The sequence below is a fragment of the Littorina saxatilis genome, linkage group LG1, assembly GCF_037325665.1.
Source record: "Littorina saxatilis isolate snail1 linkage group LG1, US_GU_Lsax_2.0, whole genome shotgun sequence".
In the NCBI taxonomy this organism is placed as follows: Eukaryota; Metazoa; Mollusca; class Gastropoda; order Littorinimorpha; family Littorinidae; genus Littorina; species Littorina saxatilis.
In genome coordinates, this window is record NC_090245.1 from 86047559 (window position 1) to 86065231 (window position 17673).

A 17673-nucleotide genomic window follows, 5' to 3' on the forward strand; every position below is an offset into this window, starting at 1 on the left:
CAAAGCATCTGCACACCTGCCTCTGCCTCTGTGCTGTGTTTGTGTGGCTGCTTTCGTATGATGTCAGTGCATGGTGAGTGCGTTCACTGCCTTGTCACCACTTCCCCACCTTTTTCAGAATGTTTTCTTGGAGTTGGATAATTCTAACTTCAGTTCATACTTTATTGCGTGCCGACTGACCAGTCGGTGTGGCGTCCGTGTAGAGAAGAAGGGAATAAGGTTACACAATGCGCTAGTGTGAGACGCCAAGTTTCGTGTTTCGAGTTGCTGTAGTAAATATAGAGTAAACTTTGTCTTTGGGACTGACTTTCTGTTGTGTGCTATCCGTCTTTCGACTTACGTAAGAGAAATCCTATTTCGAGCTCAGGGTACTTTGTACACATAGATAAAGAGGGATAATTCCGGACCAGAATTTCTTTGTGTGCTAAGCGAATTTTTGACTTAACCGTTTGTGAGTTAGCTGGATTTGCCTGTATGAGGTTATCTTGTGTTGTTGATTTTTTATAATTTTTTCAAAATGGCTCTAAATCGCGCGCTGGCAGGGAACACAGGGGAAATTTAGACGCGCCTTGAATGAGTTAACCCTCTTAGTCTACTGAAGTCTCTTTACTGAGTGAACTAACCTTGGAACAAATACCAGAACTCCATTGGCTCTCAGCTGGTAGATGACGGCATCAGCAATGCATACACTGTCATCATCATCGTGGTCTCGGAAAAAGATGGACTGGAATAACTCCTGGGAATCTCTCTGTGCATTCTGTGCTGCCTGTACAAAAACATGACACACGATAATGTCTGTACTTGCAAACATGTCATAAATCCTTCCATTTTCAAAAGATGGAATAAATTGATTGAAAAGAAAATTGTTACATGCACACGTACACTCACACATGCATGCACAAATGCACGCACGCACATACACACACTTTCTTCACTCAAATGAGTTAATGTAAAACAAAACGGCAGCTGAACTCTCAGCACTTTCCACAGATAATCAGCGTAAATTTTGACAAAAACTCATACAAAAGAAAAACACCACCCCAAACTTTGCACGCCAGAACTGATTTTGTGGCTATATTTTCACACAGCCTTGTGACTGCAAGACATAGCCTTTACAAGGACTTCACTTGGTAACACAACAACAACAAAATCATGTGCATAAGACCAGCTGACCCTGTGTTTGTTGTTCATGTGGTCTGCCATCTCATCCAAGCGCTTACTGCCAGGCAAGCCAGCTCTGGTTTTATCACATGATGAATCTTCCGCCTCCTGCTTCACAGCTGCCAGCAACAGTCTGTGAACCTAGTGAGAATATTTCAGAAAGGATCCTACTTTAAAAAAAAACTGCATGTGAAAAATAAGACTGACAATAACATGTCTTTCGGTTGACAAAAAAACTAAAACGGCCTGAACTGTGAAACACACAGAGTGACACAGACCCAGACAGACAGACAGACAGACAGACAAAATTGTTTTTAAATAGACACATGCACACACACACACAGACACAGACACAGACACCCACCCACACCATCAGAGCAACATGCTACACTAGACACTTTGGATATGGCATGTGACAATAAGACAGTTTCAACACTCACAATGACATCAGCATATCTCCTGATTGGCGAGGTGAAATGGGTGTAGCGGTCAAGCGCCAGGCCATAGTGCATGAACTCGTCAGGGTGGACAGCACCAGTGCAGAAGTAACGAGCGTTGGACATGGCCAGTGTTGCCAGAGATCTCAGCAACTGTAGCATTACAAAAAAATTAAATCAAATGTTTGTTTTCTCTCCCAAAACAATTCTTTGTAATGGTACAAGAAATGAGAAAGAAAGCCAAATTTGTTGGAGGCAATTTTTAATATTTTTCTCTCAGTGCTAACTCTAGCATTCATTTTCTCTCTCTACCTTTCTCTTTCCCCCTCTCTTAATTAAAAGACGACTTGAGGAAGAGCGAGCAGACCTGCTTCACTGAGATAGAGGAGGAGAAGCATTTTGATGTCATCATGGAATTTTGGCGTAACTCATTTTAGACAGCTTCCTTTTCAGCAAAATTATTATCATTATTATGAAAAAGTGTTCATATTTGAACCTGGTATGGATGGAAAGATTAAAGAATGTTAAATCATGTATTGCCCATCGTATTTAAGAGAATATTTCTCATGGAGAATGATTGACTTAGTCTATAGCACAAAAACATCAAAATCGCAAAGAATCGAGTTTCACTAAAATTCCAGAAAGACGACGATTTGTACTTCTCTGTAGATAACAAAATGGAATAATATATGCAGGAATTTGGGTTGTGATGATGAACAGAAATTTTACAAATTAAAACAGTGGTACTGAGAATAAAGTAAGCACAAGACGAAAAACAAACCATGAACGGCTTCACGTCCTTTTTGCATTATCTCGATCCAGCATTGAAGGTTTTCAATGAAATGTTACTGGACTGCACAAACACTCCCCAAAATGTTTGTCTGGTGCTAGGACAGAGAAGATATAGCGAGGATGGTTGTGGCAGGACACAGAAGAATTTAGAGCGCGTGTTTATTCAACCGTATTGGTCCAAAGGAAGGGAAATTACTCCCTGAATTACAGGATGCTTATCATAAAGTAGTTGTCTCCCATTAACTGATCTTAGAATGTCTACAGTCCCCTCCCCAAACTCCTCCATCATTCCAGGCTGGAAGTATATGCTCACCGAATTGACCAGAGGGTCTTTGGCGTCAACACAAGCATCTAAGGAGGCAGCAAGAGCCTTGTTGGAAGAAGTGTCCACATAAAACCCTCGGGCTGTTGCACACTTCAATAAGTTGTCAAACTGCTCCTGCCGAGGTGGAGGGTGGTTCCTCAACTGAAACATGTTCATATAATCTTATCTTGTTAACCAAAATAACCTGACTTGTATGCAATAACCATGTTTCGGCTAAGTTTGGGTCTAAGCTTGAGAGAAGGGCTGATCACTCTGAAGTGTATATTATAGGCATGTACAGAACATTCCAGTAATAGTGACACTACATTATAGATATCTTCACCTACAACTGTCCCCTCCTTCATGAAGTGACTAACGTACTACTTCAGTTCGGATTTTCAAAATGAAGTTCAAAGTCACCATAACATTCAAATGCAGTACATGTTTTACCCTACCTACAGGCCTACCCAACGCCCTTCCTCCTGTGTTTTTGTTAAACGGCTAGCAGTGTCAGTATTTCCGTTATAACTGTCAACATTTAAATCAGAGATACTACAGTGGAACCCCCCTTTTAAGACTCTGTTTTTTCAGATTTTCTGTTCATAACCTCTGTAAATTTACCCACATTGTAAGACTCTCTCCTTTTTCAGAACTGATTTTTTGGCTCACGTAAGTGTAGCCTATGCGATGCTAACTTTTGTCTGCCTGTGCGTGTGTGTGTGATAGAAACTTTAACATTTGACTGAACACCGAAATACTAATTTTACCGGGTTATTATCCAAGCAACAGCTTCAAAGTATTGAAGCAATGATCAACATTTCGTCGGCACGTATGTACATAACGTGTGTATCCAAAGAAAACGGGTGGTGGTGGGTTTTGGGGGGGGGTAAAAACAGATGACTGGTTTGTGTTGTGTGTGGTATGTAGACCAGGTCAGGGATCAAGGTTAGGTCAGATCGCGTGAAGCATTGTGGTATAGATTCACTTCTCAGTTCTAACCGAGCTGCATTCGCCGATTTGGGGAAGACGATTTCACATTGTTCGGTTTCGTAGCGGCTCCAGAAAAAATAGATAAAGAAGATACCAAAGGAGATTTCCTACAGGTTGATCTGCACAGCGTGTTTTCAGTGTCTGCGCGAGGAAGCGCTGTCGAAAGGGCAGTGTCGATCTCAGTGGCAGTCGTGTCCCCGTAAGTACTTAAGTAGGCTACAGACAGACAGATCTAGATCTAGCGTCTCCCACTCTTGCACTGTGTCTATGCTTACTGTGTGTGTGTATGTGTGACGGAGTGATTGAGTTTGTGTTACTGTTTGTCGATTTCTTACGGGAGCCTTGAAGGCTTCGCCTCTTGTTTCTCCAGGTTTTTAGAGGTCTCAAAATGGGGGTTCCACTGTATCACAATCAAATGGAGGAAGCCAAAGCAAACACACACAAAATGTTTCATAACAGTACAGATATGTATACTTACCAAGGCTTTGCTTGGGAAAGCATCTGCAATCTTTTTGGCTACCCAGTGGTTGGCGAAGATCATGCATTCAGCTATGGTTTCATGGACCTCCAGATGCTGTTAACAATATGTTCAACCCTTTATATTAGTGAACTGCTGAAGTCGTAAAGAATAGAAAAGGCATAAAAAAATATCATATATAGTGTGTGAATGTGTATACATATATACATTGGTTGGTATGTCTAGCTGTGTGTGTGTGTTTATGTGTGGATGTATGAGGAAAATTTGAAGACAGAATTCCCTGCATTATAGCCCCCTGTCCTCCGCAACTTTCATTCTTATTTCTTACAATATATAAATTGAATACAACATACGTACATTACCTACATTCTTATAATGGAAGGGCGCTGGTTCTGTGCGACGCTTAGTTTTCGAGATAGTAGTGACTGACGAAGAACAGGACGTCACATTCCAAATAAGCACGACTATGTTGCAGATGGAAGCCGCTGAGATTGCATTTCTTCGGGAGGTTTCCGCAAAAATAGATATTACGCGATTTGCCCGAAACAGTTGAGAAGCAGACGATCTCTGAGATCTCTGTTCGTCTTGTGATAATGTTATTTTGTATGATAACGATTCACTTGCAAACTAAAGTATACAATTTGGTGTGTCAGTGGTAAATGTAAATAGAAATATGTAATACAGACAAAGCAAACAAATAAACGTGTTTTTCTCGTGAAAATGTTGCGTTGTGCGGGTGTTTGGGTGGCCACGTGATGTACACAAAGCAAAGTGCGGGATGGACTCTGCTCTGTGCTGTAACACTGGCAAGTTCAAAACACGAGAAAAACGATTTCGTTATGCGGGCAGCCACGGGGGATATATGTATTTTTCAAATGGTTGTAAAATAAGTCTTGTATTTATCACCGTACTCAGGCCCTGTTCTTTTTTTCGTCACACCTAAAACCGTTATTTCTTGTGAGCGACGCAGCATATTATTAGATCTTTGATATAAACACAACCTCTTCTGTAATCGAATAACCTACCAATCCCACACCTGAACCCACCCCCCCCCCTCCCCATTCCCCCATACCATTCATACCTCTTTCGGAGTCAGGTCTTCCACCCCTTTGGTTTCTGTCAGCTGGACCTGAACCTCCACACTCTCAAGATCCAAGGCTCCACAGTGGGTCCGCCGGGCCTTCATTGATCGTCCAAGTTCTGTCAGTTTGATCAGCGACCACCGCAGCTCCTTCAGTCTGAAAGACACACATAGGAATTAATGGATGTCTGCATGCTAACAACTCACACATGCTAATGTCACAGACACAGACACAGACACAGACATGCAAGCACACACACACATACACACATGTACACCAGTTGCATGCAAGCATATACATGTGCTTACATAATAATCTTTGCCTCCTAATCACTCACCAAGAACAAACACACAAAACGCCTACCATATTGTGACAGAATCAAAATTAAATTTAAAAACAACTCACACATGTCACAGACACAGACACACGCACATATACACACAGTTGCATGTAAGCATAACCATGCGCTAACATAATAATCATAGCCTCCCAATCGCTCACCAGAAAAATACCCCACACAACCACCATATTGTGACAGAATCTAAATGAAATTGAAAAACAACTCACACTGTGATGTAACAGACACAGACACACACATGTACACAGAGTTGCATGGAAGCATAAACACGCGCTGACATAACAATCATTGCCTCCCTATCGCTCACCACAGGCCTACCATATTGTCACAGAATCAAAATGAAATTGAAAAATGGTAGCTATTTGTGGATGATACCTACTTCTGCGTTAGCTCTTCGCCTGTAACTCCTTGGAACTCTGGGACATTGTCTAAAATATCCTGGTCGCTGCAGCCATTACACACTTCCTGTGCCATCTGCAAAACACAAGAAAGTCAAACTATAATAATGATCAGAGAGCTGGTATTTTGGTTTTTGGTAAGTCTTATTGTCCTTGGGGAATTCCCTCAAGGACATTTTGGCCTGGTATCCCTGGGGATGGCGTGCAACAACAGAATCACACCACCCAATTTAAACAAAATTAAAAAATTCCTGCATGTGTGTATTCATGTTTACGAAGGCCTGAGACTTTCGCTGTGACCTTGGAATCTTAATCATGCGCATGCGTGCACATGGGGGTGTTCAAACACTGAGGAGAGTCTGCACAAAGTTGACTCTGGGAAATAAATCCCATGTAACAAAAAGTGTCAAACAGTTTCCTTTTCATCTTTCTTTCTTTCTTTATTTGGTGTTTAACGTCGTTTTCAACCACGAAAGTTATATCGCGACAGGGAAAGGGGGGGGGAGGGGGAGATGGGATAGAGCCACTTGTTAATTGTTTATTGTTCACAAAAGCACTAATCAAATAATTGCTCCAGGGGCTTGTAACGTAGTAAAGGACTTAACATTTCTTACATACTGCTTGACTAAAATCTTTACAAACATTATATTCTATACAAGAAACACTTAACAAGGGTAAAAGGAGAAACAGAATCCGTTAGTCGCCTCTTACGACATGCTGGGGAGCATCGGGTAAATTCTTCCCCCTAACCCGCGGGGGGTTTCCTTTTAATGTACCTCATAGAAGAGCTTGTACTTGGAGTGAATGATGGTTCTTCCATACCACACGTTGACCACCTCGAACTTCGGTGTCAGCTCCCACATTACACTCACGGCATACCTGTAAAGTCAATGATAAATCATCATTAGCGGAGCAAATATTTTCCAGAGCATGAAGTAAGCTGTTCATGCAAACAGTACAATGGAAACCCCCTCTTAAAGCCATCCTTACCCCCCCCCCCCCCCCCCCCCCCCCCAATTTAGGTCTTCCCCCTTTTAAGCCCTTGCTTTTTCAGATTTACTGTTTATAACCTCTGTAAATGTACCTCCATTTTAAGACGTGATTTTCTCACATTTATGCAGGTCTTAAGGTGGAGAAAGTCACATTTTTCAATTGCTTTGTGCGTCTTTGTTTCTTGACCAGTACTCTTGATTTTGGTACCGTTGTGTTCCTTAGACTCTGCACTTTCCTTTGACATATAAGGCTCACTGTGTATAACTGGATCAAACACGTGATAACTGCTAATGAATAAAGTAATTAGTTTTTACCGATTAACCCTTTCGCTGCGTATGTGCATTCCTGACTGCCAGGGAATATTGGAGTTCGGGGTGTAATAATTCACAAAAAATTCTAGCTCCAAACTGGCAGTAGGTAGGTAAGTAAAACCTATGTTACTTTTAAAGGAAATTGAACCAAGAATCTGTTTATTCATGAGAATGAGGTATCCTTCCAAGCCATTGGCTGCTATTTGTGTGTCAGCAGTGACGTAGCATTTCTGGAAAATCCCGGAACGGAGAAGACGGGTAAACCCGTCCTAAGGCGCTGCAGCTGCACAAGCGCATGACGGGTATACCCGTCATAAGGCAGTCAAGGGGTTAAGGTACATATACAGCGACTAATTGGAACCTGGCAGTGAGGATAGTATCACCGCAACAGTTGGTCTTCATCCTTATGTACCCGTCTACGTATGTTCGGTTTTGATTATCTGCTAGAGGAAGTAGATATCGACAAAATATTAATTATGGCGGCCATTTGCATTTCCTATTTTCCTAAATATGTGCATCCTCTTGCAAATTATTAAAACCAAACATACGTAGACGAGTACATAAGGATGAAGATCAACTGTTGCGGTGATATGATACTATCCTCACTGCCAGGTTCCAATTAGTCGCTGTATGTACCTTAATCGGAAAAAACTAATTACTTTATTCATTAGCGGTTATCATGTGTTTGATCCAGTTATACACAGTGAGCCTGATGTCTAAGGAAAGTGCAGCGTCTTAGGAACACATCGGTACCAAAAGCAAGAGCACTGGTCAAGAAACAAAGATGCACAAAGCAATTCAAAAATGTGACTTTTGTAGGTATTAATTGGCTTAATCTCCACCTGTACTATCAAACAGTAAGAAAGAAATGTATTCTGAACAGTTTTTAGCTCAACACTGTAGCTCAATAGCAAGAAAATCAAAACAGAAACGTAAAGTCGATTCTATTGTTTCGGCAATACAGTGGAACCCCCCTTTTAAGACCAACAATCTGAGAAAATCAGGTCTTAAAAAGGAGGGAGTCTTAAAATGGGGGTAATTTTACAGAGGTTATGAACAGAAAGCCTGAGAAAACAAGGTCTTAAAAAGGAGGGAGTCTTAAAATGGGGGTAATTTTACAGAGGTTATGAACAGAAAGTCTGAGAAAACAAGGTCTTAAAAAGGAGGGAGTCTTAAAATGGGGGTAATTTTACAGAGGTTATGAACAGAAAGTCTGAGAAAACAAGGTCTTAACAAGAAGGGCAAAGCCCATACGACTCACATGCTTGACCTTGCCCTTTACATGACCTTGACCAGGGTCAAGGTCAAATAACTAAACCTAGCAATGACATCATACACTAAGAACTGCTTTACACATTTTTCCTACCAAAATACATGTGACCTTGACCCAAGGTCAAGGTCATCCAAGGTCATGCAACACAAAGCTGTTAATTCAAGACATGGGAAGTACAATGGTGCTTATTGGCTCTTTCTACCATGAGATATGGTCACTTTTAGTGGTTCACTACCTTATTTTGGTCACATTTCATAAGGGTCAAAGTGACCTTGACCTTGATCATATGTGACCAAATAAGTCTCATGATGAAAGCATAACATGTGCCCCACATAATTTTTAAGTTTGAAACAGTTATCTTCCATAGTTCAGGGTCAAGGTCACTTCAAAATATGTATACAATCCAACTTTGAAGAGCTCCTGTGACCTTGACCTTGAAGCAAGGTAAACCAAACTGGTATCAAAAGATGGGGCTTACTTTGCCCTATATATCATATATAGGTGAGGTATTGAATCTCAAAAACTTCAGAGAAAATGGGAAAAATGTGAAAAATAGCTGGCTTTTAGACAACACTTATGGCCCCTGCGACCTTGACCTTGAAGCAAGGTCAAGATGCTATGTATGTTTTTTGGGGCCTTGTCATCATACACCATCTTGCCAAATTTGGTACTGATAGACTGAATAGTGTCCAAGAAATATCCAACGTTAAAGTTTTCCGGACGGACGTCCGGACGGACGTCCGGACGGACGGGGGGGGCGGACGGACGGACGACTCGGGTGAGTACATAGACTCACTTTTGCTTCGCATGTGAGTCAAAAAGGAGGGAGTCTTAAAAGGGGGGTTCCACTGTATCCAGATTTAGCCCGGTGTGTAAGCTTCGTCGTCTAATGAATGAATCACAAAATGTTCACCCTTCTTTCATCATGCGATGTCACTTCCACAACGCTTTATCTGGTCGAGTAAATATATGTGCCATTGTTTTTCATTGCTCAGTGACAAACTGTGACACATGTGAATATGTAGGTATGATTAAATCATGCACATGGAGCATGAAAACCCTAACATGTGCAGCTCATAAACAAACAACTAAATCCAAAGATGGAACAATTCATATGTATAGGTTAGACTGTGTACAAAAATGTCTGGTTTTTTAAAGAAATAAAACGAACAGTTGCAACAGATCAAGGGAGGTAACCATACTTTTGCCTCAAACACATTATGTAATTTTAATTCCGTTGGGAATTGCATTTAAACTTACAAACTCCACTTCTTAGTGCTTAGTGTATGATCGTTCCTGAAGGTTTTTTGGTATTTGTTGTGTTTGCTTTTATATTTTCATGGACCGTTTTCCCCCTACCTCAAGAGTAGAAAGAAGTGAAAATCCCACACACCTGTCCTTCCCACTGATTAGAGAACAAAGATTTGCACTGAGTATCCCGGGCAACATGTCGTAGCGACGATCAGCCAGGTAGATTGTTGTGGATCGTTCCTGAGCCTCTCTGTCGGTCAGGGAACCGGGTTGTACAAAGAAGGTCACGTCAGCTATGTGAACACCCAGTTCCACGTTGCCGTTCTCCAACTCCCTGGAAAGAGATGTCAAAAGAATTAATTGTAAAGTGTTAAGTTTTCTGTACAAAAACTCTTTCTCTATCCTTGTAAAATACCTTGCAAAATACAGATCTCTCTCTCTCTCTCTCTCTCTCTCTCTCTCTCTCTCTCTCTCTCTCTCTCTCTCTCTCTCTCTCTCTCTCTCTCTCTCTCTCTCTCTCTCTCTCTCTCTCTCTCTCTCTCTCTCTCTCTCTCTCTCTGTCTGTGTTTTGTTTTGTCAAAAATTAAATGTTCCATTACCTAAGCATTTTTGTTTTTTTGATTACCTCAGTGAGAGAGTGTCGTCTACATCCTCACAGCCCTTTGGGTCGATACTGAAGACCAGGTGCGAGTGACGAAGATCTCGTCGCTGTTCTTCTTCCTCTGCTGACATCACCCATGGTTCCTCTGAGCTGTCTGTCGGCAGCTCTGCCAGCTGTAGTTACAAAAAATAACACAAGTAACTTCAGAAATGTCGCATCCTGAGAAAAGTTTCATTATAAATGTTGTGATGATTGCTCTCTCTCTCTCACACACACACATGCATGCACGGGCACAAACACACACACACACAAACACACACACACACACACACACACACACACACACACACACACACACACACACCCATGCACACATACACACACATTACTGACGCTTGCACGAACACACACAAACACACACCACACACCGAAACCATCAAATTTTCAATAATTAGCATACACACATTTTCCTGAAGAAGGGAAAAGCGCCATACCAGTGATGATGTGAAAGCAGAGGTAGAGAGTTCATTTTCTGCCAACAGAGCAGCAATCTCTGTTTCCAAGTCTCCAATTGGTCCAAGCGCTTTCACCAGGTGACCGTTGGGATACTGAGAGTCAGACGGCCAGTTGTCTATGCGAACCAAACATCTGGAAAGACACATAATACATGTGGTAGATTATGAACATAACCTTACCAAGCAGCAAAGACAGTCACTCTTTTTTCCCTGTGCCACCTACAAATAGTGACTGTAAAACTGTAATATCATAACAAACAATCGATAAAGACAAAACCCACGAGTCAAGAGGTGAGACACTAAAATATTCTTTGAACATACCATCTTTTCAACATCGTTTCTCTTGCCTGATATACATTTTGAGATATATGTACACAAACAAAACTATATAGATCCATATTTTTTCCAGAACCATTTGAGTTATGACAAAGTTAATAAGCAGTCAATATCTTCAACTCACATTCAGACATAATGTTGCACATAATCATCTTACCTTTGCTCTTTGAGAAGGCTGACTTGGCGGGTGGCAATTCTGATTTTGGGTATCCTGTAGTCCCAGGGTATGACCAGGACTTTGCCACTCTTGTTGCTGTTGGTGTTCCCTTGCTGCACACATCCACATTGCAGTTTCTATTTGGTATTCTGTAGTGCTCAGGTCAGTCTGAGAGAGAGAGAGAGAGAGAGAGAGAGAGAGAGAGAGAGAGAGAGAGAGAGAGAGAGAGAGAGAGTGTGGTGCAGGGGCGGAGCAGTTAAGCCAGAAGGGGGGGGGGGGTGTTACAACCTGGGGTCCAGGGGTAGACCCCTTGTGGGGTACATGGGCAAGGCCCCGTTGGGGGGTGCGGGGGGCAACAGAAGCTGAAGAGTTTTAGCTATTTTATGAACAATTTATGGCTTATCCTTGATTTTAGACATGATCAACTGGTGTCAGCAGCCACTCATTATTTCTTTTAAAGTAAGTATTAATTTTTTTTTTTTTGACAGACAGCCGGGGGAGGGTTCCGGAACCCCTGTAACCCCCCCCCCTCAATCCGTGTGTGCGTGTGCGTGTGCGTGCACGCATGCATATGTGCTTGTATGCGTGTCTGTCTGGGATGCGTGTCAGCTCTCTGTAACTTAACATTTAAATAAAAAGAGATTAAAAAGGCACAATTTTTTGCAGGGAAGTAAAGACACAAAGAAACAAAAAACAAAGCAGAAGACAATGTGAATGGAAAACAGAACTGCCTACCCCTGCTAAAGCTTCAAGTGTAGCAATTAAGACATTTACGGTAAGAGTAGCAAATAGTGTTTAAATGTAGCATTGTCTTAAAGGCACAGTGCAGCTCACAGCCTTCGTTTTGCGTTTTTGTTGCAGCTGAGTGCATTTACAGTTCAAAAATCCTCCCATGGTAGTAAAACAAACCCAAAACTACCCAACGACGACATCTGTGAAGCTCGACAGTTTCTTGTTCACGCGAGTGCATAAATTAACCTAGTTATTTCGTGGTGTTTGGTCTGAGTTCGATTCAACTGAGTGATTCCAGCCTCCATTTTGTTTTAGGCCTAAAAAAAAATAGGTGTGGTTACGGTAACATAGCCCAAAAAAATAGGGTAGGTAGGTCCGGAATTTTTTTTTTTTTTTTTTTCCCCAAAAACCATATTTTTTACGTTATTTTGCAAAAAAAACCAAAAGATTTTTTTTTTTATTTTTTTTTTTTACCATAAATGCCAAAAAAAAGTCTAGGGTCGCGCGAAAAAAATAGGGTCTGTCGGGTTACCGTAAACAGACCTTTTTTTTTTTTTTGGCCTTATACAAACTCATGATGATGTCTGACATAGTTTGCTAGTGACGTGCATGATGTGGTGATCTACCTGATCTAAATTTAGATCCAAAAATAGGTCAAGACCAGCCGGGACCGAGTACAAAATTAATTCGTAAAAAAATCGCAGTTCTTGACTCTTGGGTGCAAGTCAATGAAACTTGGTAGTTCTTCTAACGGATGGCTGCCTGAGGTATGACTAAAAGCCCAAGGGGCTCCGTGCACCTGGATTTGACAAGTTCAGTACCTTTAAATTCAACTGCAGATATAAATACTGAAAGTCATTACGTTAAAATGCCTTACCTCGTTGGGAGAAAGACTTGCGACATAGTCCCTCCACTGTCTCTTCAACACACCTACCACACGGCCAGTTGGTAATCTTTTATCGCCGCTTTCCTTCATCTTCTCTGCTTCATCATCATCATCATTATCTGTGCAACATAATACAACTATTTTCACATGATGCAGAAATAAAATTGTCCGGCAAAAAATAAAGGTAAAGAAACTTATGGCCTAAAAAAAATAGGTGTGGTTACGGTAACCCGACCTACCCTATTTTTAGGGGCCGATCCTATAACTTTTTATTACATTTGTCAAAAAAACAAACAAAACAAAAAAAACGAGTGCAAAAAACGCAATGAAAGCGAAAGCGCCCGAGTCGCACACTTATTTCCCTGTCAAGTAGGTTTAATTTGTACACATTAGAACAAAAAGTTTAAAAAAAAAGTGATTGCCTACCTTCCTACCCTATTTTTGTTGGCTATGTTACCGTAACCACACCTATTTTTACACCCCCGGTATAGGGGTGTGTATAGGATTCGGTCGATGTGTTTGTTTGTGTGTTTGTGTGTTTGTGTTCGCATATAGATCTCAAGAATGAACGGACCGATCGTCACCAAACTTGGTGAACAGGTTCTATACATTCCTGAGACGGTCCTTACAAAAATTCGGACCAGTCAAACACACGGTTAGGGAGTTATTGGTGGATTAAGATTCTACAAGGACTTATAGAGGGACATATTAATGGTCAAAGGGAAATAACCTTCTCAGTTGGTGGCAGTGAGAATGGTAAGGACGGGGGTGTTTTTCCTACCTCGGAGGAATTTCTTGTTTTTTTTGGCCCAACAAGGTTTCATGTGTACAGCTGCCTGAGAGAAAATTCACATCTCTTTTTAAGAAATGGTACATCAAAACTAGGCTAACTCGTACAGTTACTGTAAGTGCAAGTGTAAAAGCTGCCGAAGACAAGAATGCAACCATGTAGATCCAAACATTCAAAAGACAGAGTTATACTTTGTTTTTGGTCCAGATTTGTGCATCTTATATACAGGCATGAGAATTGAAAAAAGTAAAAAAGGCTGAAAATGTGTTATTAATATCAAAGCCGACGGCGCGAAGCGCTAGCCTTATAAGAGGGCTCCGGGGGCATGCCCCCCCAGAAATTTTTTCTACAAAGAACCCAAATTGTGCAATTTGGTGTCATCTGAGCTCCAGGTTTGCCATTAAATTCAGTTTTCAGAACCATTTTTGCCTCCCCCATTTATTTTTTCGGCGGACATTTTTGCTTTTTCGGCGGTACAACAACAAAAATCGGCGGAAAATTGCATTTCGGCCGACAATTCCCATGCCTGTATATACTTAATTGTATCAGATTTGTGAATAACTTGGCCTGTTATAATCAGGACATCTTGCTTTTCATTTGTGATTAAATTCATGAAATTTACATTTCAACCTGCAACACCAATGCACAAGAGTCCTTCTGAACTGGTGCTCACTGCCGCTCCTAAAATTGATGCAATCTGGCGATCCCAAGAATGATCTCTGGATAGCTTTGACAATTCTGGAAATATGCCATTTGGCTGAAAAATTCTCATGCCTGACTCAGGGATAATGTCACAGCATGTTAATTCTGAGTGCCAAACATGCATGGACAGGGGTGTGAGGGTGGAAGGAAGCTCTATACCTTCCACTTCATTTTCCTCTTCGATTTTGACTGCCAGAGATCGCATGCGCCACTGGGACTTGGGAAAGATGTCGACGACCACCTCATCTCCATGGACGGCTCTGTTGCGGTCCTTGGCCCCGACAATCAGAATATCTGCCCCGCTGTCTTCTGTCAGATCAACGCTGGAACAAAATTGACTACATTAAGGAAAGAAATACAACATCAGCAACAACAGTAAAACATGAGCTGAGCACAAGACTAGCCAGTGCTGTTCTTGTCACTAGACAAGAAGAGGAAATCCTCGTACAACTCACCTTTGTCAAAAGTAAGGTGAATCAGCTACATATATGCACACACATACAAACTGCAATCAAGAAAATGAGAATTGTTCGCTATTTACCACAAACTCGAGTAATCAAATGAAGCAGAAAGCAAAAGCCAGCCCCAACATAATGCAAAAATGCTGTCTTTAATATATATCTTTAAAGCGATTAAAGTTTTAAAAAGGAAAACAGAAAAGAGACACATACCCACTACGAGCCACAAAAGCTTCTGTGACAGCATTGAAACGGTTGACATTCAGACGGCCACTAACAAAACGACCAGACTTCAATGCCTCCTCCAGTACTGCTTGAGGTAAGTACCCTCCGAACTGCTTACCTGCAAGTGCAGTCACAGATATTACTCGATTCTGATTTAAATGTGTGAGCTCGTGCACGCACACACACTCACACACATAAAGACAGAATGAGGCAAGAGATGAGCACATGCTAATTTTTACCCATAATATATAGGAAAGAGAGAAAGATTAATAAAGAAACAGAAACAAAACAAGTAACAACAAAAACCATGCGTTTCATTGCAAGAGATTAACAGCCCTATCAATGGGATACCTCTTAAGTCTTATGTTGCTTTTAAATACCCATGGGAACAATTAGCAAAACCTCCATGGATCATGTTGGCTTAAAAGTGTCAGATTCACAATGAAAATAAAATGTGCCAGGTAGCAATATTTTTGTGCACTGACTATTGCATGTCGCAACAATCTGTTATGCTTTCAGTTGATGATGTTGGTTTCATTGATGGAAATGCGATAATCACAGACCCGTGTATTTGATATGTCTGAAAGCCAAGGGTATTCTCTTTACCATGCAAGATTTAAGCATTGGAGAAAAAGAAGCACTTGCATGTCGCCATGAAGAAGAAAATAAGAGTTTTCAAATGCGCAAAAAACAAGCATCAACATAATACCTGAACCTCTCCTCAAATCTGATTTTAAAAAAACATCGTAAGCTATAGAGATTCTGTCACCAATCAATTCAAAACGGCCATATACCTTCCTTGCCAGCAACAGCAGCTTCGGACAATGAAGTATACAGCTCCATTATAGCTGCGTGTCCTTTCCAGAACTCTGCTATATACTGTTTGAAGCTTACAACAAGCACGCCCATCTTCTGGTTCCGATACACATCAGCCTCCTATGATGAGAAAAAATGCATACACAGGCAAGGGTACTGTGAACTCTTATAACCATCAGTAACAAAATCATAATATTAATCACTAAGCAAAGAGAAAATAAAAATAAGCAATGTAGCAGGTTCGGGAATAGATGAAAAATATTTGATGGTGGGAAGATAATAATGATGTGATAGGGACTCACTGGACTATCACTCACTTGTTGAAAAATAAATCAGATATCGCAAATGCAATGAAACTGTGGTCAGGTAAAAGCTAAAATAAACACAATGCTACCCCATCAAAAAATATTTTTAAAAAACAACAATCAATCAATCAATCAATCAATGACGCTTATATCGCGCATATTCCGTGGGTACAGTTCTAGGCGCTCTGCAGTGATGCCGTGTGAGATGAAATTTTATACGGCCAGTAGATTGCAGCCATTTCGGCGCATATTTACCTTTCACGGCCTATTATTCCAAGTCACACGGGTATAGGTAGACAATTATTAACTGTGCCTAAGCAATTTTGCCAGGAAAGACCCTTTTGTCAATCGTGGGATCTTTAACGTGCACACCCAATGTAGTGTACACGGGGGGAGGGTTCGGACACCGAAGAGAGTCTGCACACAAAGTTGACTCTGAAATAAATTTCCGCCGAACCTGGGATCGAACTCACGCTGACAGCGGCCAACTGAATACAAATCCAGCGCGCTACCAACTGAGCTATATCCCCGCCCAATGTGGTCGTTGTGCAACTTTATTCATAGAATTTAATACATACCTCCTCAGTTTGTGTCACCATTACAAGAGGCACCTGCCCTGCTAAGTGGTCAAACAGCCACTCTGCTGCTCTGAACGTTGACCTAGCAACAGAAAATACAAGTACATTTAAGTTATATGACTTCCTTGCATGTTCGAGCATAATGAGTGAGTGCTGAACTCAGATAGAAGCTAGATGTTATCCGATTTGTAGATGTAGCCAATCAGTAATTACCCTTGAAGAAAAGATTCCTCTCTTGCAGTTACAACAGTAATAAAAGTTTACCAAGCAAGCAAGTGGGCAAGCAAGTGAGTAAGCAAGCAAGCAGACAACAAGATGCTAACGAAGCGATATATATACAAATAATCTCACCAAGACTACTATTATTCATAACAAGAAAAAGCAGAGTAATGATTATGTTCTGTCAATTTCTGCTTTCATGCATTTAAAACTAACAGAAAAGAAAAAAAAACACATCTTTGCATTTTCACTAAACAAAATCATAGGGCTCTCTCAAAAATTACAATATATTTGTGCATTGACTTAAAAACCCATGACTCAACTCTTGCGTTACAGACATTTTGAAACACTGCCATTTTCTTTCCGTCTCACAGTCACACAGAATCAATCCCCCAGAAGGTATACAGTGGAACCCCCCTTTTAAGACCCCCCAATTTAAGACTCCCTCCCTTTTAAGACCCTGTTTTCTCAGAATTTCTTTTCATAACCTCTGTAAATGTACCCCCATTTTAAGACTCCCTCCTT

The 17673-nt window shown here is 41.1% G+C and overlaps 1 protein-coding gene across 1 annotated transcript in view; it reads right to left on the reverse strand.

Moving 5' to 3' along the window:
• Positions 1-17673, reverse strand: part of LOC138982519 (DIS3-like exonuclease 1) — a 31115-nt gene that overhangs the window by 6952 nt on the left and 6490 nt on the right. The window contains exons 5-21 of the mRNA XM_070355824.1: positions 16930-17011; positions 16025-16166; positions 15219-15348; positions 14707-14870; positions 13047-13174; positions 11438-11550; positions 10924-11077; positions 10454-10602; positions 9971-10162; positions 6777-6879; positions 5982-6076; positions 5244-5400; positions 4163-4258; positions 2704-2856; positions 1602-1751; positions 1174-1302; positions 624-766 (exon numbers count right to left, since the gene is read on the reverse strand). Coding sequence (XP_070211925.1) covers positions 624-766; positions 1174-1302; positions 1602-1751; positions 2704-2856; positions 4163-4258; positions 5244-5400; positions 5982-6076; positions 6777-6879; positions 9971-10162; positions 10454-10602; positions 10924-11077; positions 11438-11550; positions 13047-13174; positions 14707-14870; positions 15219-15348; positions 16025-16166; positions 16930-17011 — 2280 coding nt within the window. The remainder of the gene's footprint in view (positions 1-623; positions 767-1173; positions 1303-1601; positions 1752-2703; positions 2857-4162; positions 4259-5243; positions 5401-5981; positions 6077-6776; positions 6880-9970; positions 10163-10453; positions 10603-10923; positions 11078-11437; positions 11551-13046; positions 13175-14706; positions 14871-15218; positions 15349-16024; positions 16167-16929; positions 17012-17673) is intronic.